The sequence below is a fragment of the Montipora capricornis genome, chromosome 10 (assembly GCF_036669925.1).
Source record: "Montipora capricornis isolate CH-2021 chromosome 10, ASM3666992v2, whole genome shotgun sequence".
In the NCBI taxonomy this organism is placed as follows: domain Eukaryota; kingdom Metazoa; phylum Cnidaria; class Anthozoa; order Scleractinia; family Acroporidae; genus Montipora; species Montipora capricornis.
Genome location: NC_090892.1, coordinates 60,191,373 through 60,198,872, shown reverse-complemented (window position 1 = coordinate 60,198,872; position 7,500 = coordinate 60,191,373). Strand labels below are relative to the sequence as shown.

The 7,500-nt window shown below is 40.4% G+C and overlaps 2 protein-coding genes across 3 annotated transcripts in view; one reads left to right on the top strand and one right to left on the bottom strand.

Moving 5' to 3' along the window:
• The first annotated feature begins 1,247 nt into the window (after positions 1-1,247).
• On the top strand, positions 1,248-6,554 carry LOC138018409 (leukocyte tyrosine kinase receptor-like). 2 transcript variants are annotated; one of them, XM_068865029.1, is made up of 3 exons: positions 1,248-1,730; positions 3,202-3,322; positions 5,739-6,554. In XM_068865029.1, the coding sequence occupies exons 1-3, from the start codon at positions 1,383-1,385 to the stop codon at positions 6,539-6,541; spliced, it is 1,272 nt and encodes a 423-aa protein (XP_068721130.1). In that variant the 5' UTR covers positions 1,248-1,382; the 3' UTR covers positions 6,542-6,554. The 2 variants fall into 2 exon arrangements, with proteins under 2 accessions (XP_068721130.1, XP_068721129.1); XM_068865028.1 differs by having other exon boundaries at positions 5,718-6,554.
• An 18-nt stretch (positions 6,555-6,572) lies between these two features.
• LOC138018407 (F-box/WD repeat-containing protein 7-like) overlaps positions 6,573-7,500 on the bottom strand; it is a 50,751-nt gene continuing 49,823 nt past the window's right edge. Inside the window, exon 12 of the mRNA XM_068865025.1 lies at positions 6,573-7,500. This exon is cut by the window's right edge and continues 234 nt beyond it. The gene's annotated coding sequence lies outside the window, so the exon portion shown is untranslated.

The window sequence follows — 7,500 nt, the reverse complement described above, 5'->3', positions numbered from 1 at the left end:
TACATTCCATTCGAAACTCCAAACTGACCTGTCTTAGTTATCAAATAGAAATGTTCAATTAGAGATTTTCGATTGAAGTTTCCGAAGATATAGCTTTTTGCAATTGCAAAATTGCAATTCCAGAGAGGACTTGTTTGCAAATTCTCCTAAGTTAGCTTGGCTTCACGGAAAATGAGCCCACAAAATCCGGGCTCGAGAGAACGGCAGAAATAAAGCCTATGATTTTAGCAGATACTAAAAGATATGAAGGCTTTAGAGAAGTCCATGACATCCAAAAATACTTTGATTAAATAAAGTGTTAGTGTAGTTTGCTCTGTATGCCCCACTTGTCACCATTGTATCGGTTTTCTGACGGTTTTGTATGCGGTTTTCGGTTTTGGCCGAAGTTTTTTGCGGTTTTGCGGTTTTGGATGATTTTCTCTTCGGTTTTCCGGTTTCTAATACACCCCAATGTCCCCCTCTTTAACTTGACCAAGTTTAAGACCCTGTTATCTTTCCGTCACTTTTTTAGCATGAGAATGTTGACATTTGAACTGAAAAGAACGTTGGCTGTTGGTACTCAACAGACTGAGACTGTCGTTATTGGCATTGTTGGATTAATTAAAAAAGGTTGCTTTACTTCGCACACCTATCAATGAAAAGGTAAAGGCAAAACACGAAGTAATGAAAAGAATCGCCGCTCTCGTTTTGACATGAAAAATCACGTTAGACACTCATGGATCAATTTTTGCTTGATTAGTCAGAACCCGCTGCTAAAAGGGTATTAAATAAAGTGTTGCACAAAACTTAACTGGCTTTTTCTAAATCCCTTACGTTTGATACACCTTTACTATTCCGTGTTTCTGAGTGCATAAATCTTATGCCTTGTCCCATTAACGTTGCTCTATATAAATGATGCTACGACATCAGTTTTATCACATTATCTTAAAGGCCTTCTTGCAGCTTATAAATTCGGCTGAACTGATTAAAAAATATCTGAGAATCGTTTTGTTGCGAACTGACCAACACACATGTTTTAGCTCAGTCCCATCTTTGTACTTTAAAGTGCGCACATATACCGCACAAAGTTCAGAATATATACCTTAAAAAACAAATAGAAACAACTGAAAGTCCTGCCATTTGACAGGAACGAAAAAGAAACAATTACGGAAATTTACAACTTGCCGGATATGTCGCGCAAGAGTGACATATTCCATTCATTTTTATAAATTAAATTGAAATCATTCCAATTACAAAGAACACTTCTATGTACCTATTTTTTAAATTTAAAAAAACCTCAGTGAATTAAGAATTTCTATATTTCTTTTCCTCTAAGATATTCGGAAAACAAATGTATAACTTAACAATTGTTTCACAATTCGCCGCTTTCTCTTGGTGCTAAGATGGCTCTAACTGGAATCTTCATTGCAATTTTTCTCATCTTTGCACACTTCCAGCAAGTGCTCTGTTTGAATCGAGAAAAAAATACCAGATTCTTCAAAGGAACAGTACTAACTCAACGTCAACGTGCACTACACAGGGATGTTTTGAAGGAAATTCGCACTTTAGGGCCAATTCAATGTGGGCACGCATGCTTGAGTGAGAACAACTGTGTTTCCCAAACGTACTGTCAAGATCAGGACATAGGAAAAGGCGTTTGCTTTCTTCATACCAGTGTAATTCAAGAGGAACAGCTGAATATTCTTGTGCGAAATGACAAGTGCACATATCAACAGTACGTCAATTTTCACGTGAGTAATTTTTGTTATTCATGCACCAGTGAGTCACAGATTGCAGGCAAGAAACTGATCTGGAATCAAAGTATGGATGACAGCAGATGCAAAGCGCCTTAAGTTATCTTGTAAAACAATATTACCCACGAAATAGAGAAGCGATCTTCACACCTATCTGGATAATTTGAATTAAGCAATTGTCTCTTATGAACACCTAAAAGTATATAAGTTTATTTCATTCAATACCGAATCCTGTTTCAATTTGGGACGTTTCGATTAATTAGTATTAGGGACCTCACGCAAAGATGACGACGCCAACGAGAACTTTTTCTAAAAATATTATTTCCCGTTATTTTAATAATTTCGTGATAACTCCAAGTCGTTCGGAAAGGGGTGTTTTTATCAACATTGCGGGAATAATATTGCAATGAACGATGTGGTTGTTTGGGAAGAAAAAATTAAAATATTTCGTCAGGTTCTCACGTCCTCTACACAACCTTGAAATTGGTTAATTCACGTCGTTGTCAGAACAAGGACGACAAAGAAATGTACCAAAAATGTAAAATGCACGTGCAGGGCGTACAGAACCTTTATTTTGTTCATTAAGCCCATTGTTTTGTGGCGCTTTCACAGCCGCCGCCGTCGTCCTATCGTAAGGTTCCTATTAACACCTAACGAAACAAAGTCTTCGAGCTCCAAGATGCACGTAGAACGAACATTATTACCCTTGTAATGAGGTATTCAATTTTTCTTTTCAATTGAACGTACTTTGTACACGTTTTTAGCCAGTGCCCACTGGCACATCGTGTTGCGTGTCGCGGGTCCGGTGTAAATTGTCGCAGGTCCGGTGTAGTATTCCAGATTTTGGAAAGCAAAAATCCTGAATTCAGAAAAACAGAAAGTATCCTTAACATCCCTAAAAGCTAAGCTTAGGCCTAATTAGGCCTAAACAAAAGTTCTTAGGCCTAAGGTTAGACTTTTATGAATACGAATACGAATATGAATATGTACCCGCAACATGCGTCAATTGGACTGTCTCGAAACGTTCCCCAGGAAAAAAAAAGACTGTTTCCGACTGGACTCGGGAGTCAGCCGAGCTGTCGGCGTGATCTTGACAAAAGTCGTCCTTTTGTTATGAATTTCCGAAAACTGAAACGAAAGATTTCCCGAAGATGCATATCATAGACATCTTTTAAAGTTCGTGTCCTTGTCATTCGTAATATGGCGCCAAAAATTACTCCGGCATTTCTTTCAACTAATGAAATAGGAATCAGCGGCCTTGAGAGGTTCCCTTTGAAACTGTGCTTTCAGCCTGCAGAGCAAGACGACCGTTCAGAATCTATGCTTTTAAAAGGATTTTATAACACAGAGGACAATTAAACCCGAACTTAGAATGTTTCAAGCAATGTCTGCAAACATGAAAAACATATTCATGAGGATGGATTTTTTGGTCAATCTGTCAATATTTGTCTTTCCGGTTTTCGCACAGGAGGCCACGTGCACTCAGAAATGCAATGATAGAGGCAGGTGTCAATTTGATTATGTCAACAGCCGTTACTCTTGCAACTGCGAGGTTCCATACGATGGAGAGTACTGCGAAAACACTCAAGGTATGGTGAATGCCTGACGATACAGCGAAAGAGAAAAAGATAAACTTTATGATAGTAGTTGTACTTTATAACTGGCATTTTCTTTACTGGTCGATTTACAATGAGTAAAAGAATATGACATTCCCCTTTAAGTTTTAAAATGAGTTGAACACTGCTGAGAGGTTAGGAATTAATGATGTGAGCTGAGGGGGGGGGGGGGGGGGGAGGGTAAGGCCATGTTACCCCTTTTCCTTGGTCCGTTTACCGTTCAATTCTTGTGGGTTCGTCGGGCAGAGAAAAAAAAAGGTAACAAAACAAAAACAAGCGAAAGATAGAGGTGATCCTCGCTCATATCTGGACAATTTGAGCAATTATCTGCATAATTATAGGCACCTGAAAAGTTCAGGCGGCTCCAACGGGATTCAATCCAATGACCTCGGCGATGGTGGTGCAATGCTCTACCACACGGTTCGGAGCAGGTCAATTTGTTGGCCGCCTGAAGTTTTCAGGTGTCTATAAGCCGCAATTTATTAAATTATGGAGATAAGTGCGAGGATTACTTTTACCATTTATCAGTTTACAACCCGAATTTCAAATAAAAAACATTTCGTTCAAAACAAAAACAAACAAAAAAAGTAGAAGAAGGAATATAAAAAAGACAGTATCAAGCTGCAGAAAGAGTCGAGTAGATGGGGGAAGAAACAAGTAAAGTGTGTTAACATTTTTCCTCCCACGTTGACAAAAAGGCTCTCATGAGGAAGACGGAGTGTCACGTCTAGTCTGGGGTTGTAGGTTCAAACTGAAAACTGTTAGGGCAAAAATTTAGATTAAATTAAAAGTTTAAATTTTTTTTTCTCAAGTCACCACCTTCTTCATATGTTTTTTTTTTTGAAAACTCAAAGATATATATAACACTCTTCCATTCGTATTTAAGCCGTATTCAAACTATACAACTCCTAACTTTGTTGCCTCCTATTTTCCGAAAATCTATCCCGTAATACTTTTCCGGATAGGCACAGGCAGCCCAATAGATACTACAATATGGGTCGGTCCGACGACGGTAGACAGAGTAAAAAAGGGGACAGCCTAAAAGCTTCAAAAACTCTCTAACGGACATCATTTGGCCATCCTCTTTTCAAACGAAAACTACACAAACTAAGCAAGACGGATCTCAAGGCAAGCCCCCAAACCACTGGGCCGCATTGACTCTTTAATCACCACAAAGTTGCGGCATCATAGAGTTTGTAGTTAGAGCTTGGCACATTAACGCCGTCGGTCCTTCCCCTGCAATGGTGACAGCCTTTTACCTGACACCTATTTACACCTTCATACTGAAAAGGAAAGGACCCTCATTATTATCAATGAGATCGCCTTGATTCTTTTTTTTAACAAATTGGGGAGAAATTAAAATGACTCAAGTGATAGCTTTAATTGGCTCAACCCTGATGAAGACAGTAGACAGGAGTGTCGACACGTCGGGCCATTTTTAGCTACATCCAGCAGAGTAGCATCACACACTGTCTGATCGTAACCATGGTTGCAGTGTAAACGTAATAAAATCTACTTTAGTACCCCTCCTTTGAACGAAATTTAAAATCAACGGCTTACAAAAAGGCCTTTGCGTACGAATTCAGCTCTTTTGTGAAGCCTTCCGAAACAAGCATAAATCTCATTCTGTACGTTTGAATACGTTTCCTTAATTTAACATCGTTTTCGCTAGCTTCAATGACATCCAATCATATATGAAATGAATCATATGTTGAATGGCCGATATAAAATCAAGTGAAGCTATTGATTAGGTATTGTTTCACGATTTTTCTTCTGTTTTACGTCATGTGTGTCTTGTACACGAAGTAAAAGCCCAACATTGGTCGACTCAGGTCCGATGCCTCCAGATGTTTCCAACTGCGCTTTTTTGTTCATTCTCGTATTCTGCCAGGCAGTAAAAACGTCCACCGCCCATTTTGTATTGTACTTGGTGTTTTTAGGTACGGTTTCAGACAGTAAGGAAATTTCTTCCTCTTCAGTTTTCGGCGGACGAAAACGAGCTGTTGCCACACTGGCAATTTTGAATATTTCTATTCTTGTCTCATGCACTATCGCTTGTGGGACGTACAACATTTTGGCATCCTTGTCCAATTAGCGAATCCCATAACAATACTTTGCATTCAATTTAATGTATTCATTTCACAAGACGTTTACAATGGCTCGCCTATCGGCTCGCCGTTGTAAACGCCCATACAAATCTCCCGCTCATATTTTATCTACTTCTTACTTGTAATAGATACAACTTGCAAGAAGGCAAAAAAGTATAAACATGATAGATTTACAACCATATATTACTTAAAATAAACATACCGGTAGACTCTAAGCGAATTTCTCCTTTAAATTTGTTGTTGTATCACTTTTCTTTCAGCTGTTTCTTTCTTTTTTAAAGCTCTTGGTGCGACAGGAAATACAGGACCGACTTCAACGTCTCCCTACACAAAAACAGCCCTAGAAGGTGCTGTGACTCTGGACAAAGGTATTCAGATCTGGACAGTTCCATTTACAGCTCCTTACGTTCTGACTGTAGCGGGGGCGTCCGGTGGAGAGTCACGTTTTGCCAGTGGGGGTAGGGGTGCTGTTATCAGGGGAGTTATCCCACTGGTTAAGGGAACTAAATTACACATACTGATTGGACAAAAAGGAACGAGGGGTACAAACAGCGCCGGAGGGGGCGGGGGCACGTTTGTAAGTGACTCCAATAATGTACTTTTTGCAGCAGCTGGAGGTGGGGGTGGGGGAGGCAGAGGCTATTATAATACACCACAAGATGGGGACAAAGGTCAAGTAAGCGAGAATGGGAGCGTCAATGGCGGCGTAAATGGTCTAGGCGGGAGAGTAAACGGTACCGCGAAAAATGACGGAGGGGGAGGGGGAGGGGGAGGATACAGAGGCAACGGAAAGTGTTGTTCATTTGTTATTGGAAGAAACACGTGCACCTCTCAAACGTGCAAGAAGGCTGGCCTGTCGTATCTGAGTGGTGGACTCGGAGGAACTGGCAATAGCGCTGGTGGATTTGGTGGAGGAGGGGCGGCATCTTCAAATTTTCCAGGAGGTGGGGGGGGGTATTCCGGCGGTGGTGTCCGTGCTTCCCAAGCCGGAGGGGGTGGCTCTTACTACACGAGTGGAATGAAACCAAGCACCGATGATAATGATGGTGATGGCTATATGTTTATAGAGGTCAAGACTGTCTGAATGGTTAACCTATCAAAACAACATACCTAAGCCATTTCAATACGCTATTTTTCAATTGAAAGCTCCACAGGTCTTGTTGAAGGTAAAATATTCTCGTCAATTTTGAGCTGAAGAACGAGGCAACAAGGGGTTTTTCAAATGCACACAAAAATACTGAAATGATGGCTATTACGAAATAAGTCCGAATTCTTTACGAGCGGAATGTATGAACTATTTTGTACTCGTTTAGGATTAAGTGTCCCTTGTCCTGTTTCAGCGTAGGTGTATAACCCCTTGAACCCCTTGAAATTCAGTGGAAAACCGATTAGAAATGCCCGAAAATAAAGACCTACCCTTGTTATTGTGATGGTACGATAGCATATGGTCAAGTAGTCACTCAAAGAAACAATTTTTTTTCGCTAAACCCAGCACAATATGAATTGATCTTTGTGAGTTTTCATGGGGCGTCAGGGAAAACGGAATGCTTAACTAATATGCCATAAAAGGTTTCCTTTCTTGGAAAAACGGAATAAAAATCATAGTTAATAATGAAACTTTCGCTCTCTTGATGTTTTGCCTTGACAAAATTTATCAGTCTATTTCCTTGGTTGTGAAGAAAAGTCTTCAAGTTACGTTTCTTCTTTTTTCCCTTTCTCTTATGCGCCCTCGCCACCTTAAATCGAACATGGCGCTCGGGGAACTCTTGCGCAACAGTAAGCTAGCTCGCGTCTCCTAAAACGACTCGTTCATTGCAGGCTACGGTCTGTTAAAACGTCCTGACATGAGCCCGCTGAAGGTTAAGGGCACCTGTGGTCTCAGAATGCCGGCATGTGGGGTGTACCACACACGATTACCGATTGTTCACCGGTACTTTGCACAACCAAAAGTGGGTGAACACCATGTCATGCGGCAGATTCATGACTGCTACTAATCATTCTTTTGTTCGTAATTTTTCATAAAAAAGTGAAGTCGCGGCGTCA

Coding starts and splice junctions, on each gene's coding strand:
- LOC138018409 (XM_068865028.1), top strand. CDS start 1,383: ATGGCTCTAACTGGAATCTTCATTGCAATTTTTCTCATCTTTGCACAC. Junction 1,731..3,201: donor AACAGTACGTCAATTTTCAC/GTGAGTAATTTT, acceptor GTTTTCGCACAG/GAGGCCACGTGCACTCAGAA. Junction 3,323..5,717: donor GTACTGCGAAAACACTCAAG/GTATGGTGAATG, acceptor CTTTTCTTTCAG/CTGTTTCTTTCTTTTTTAAA.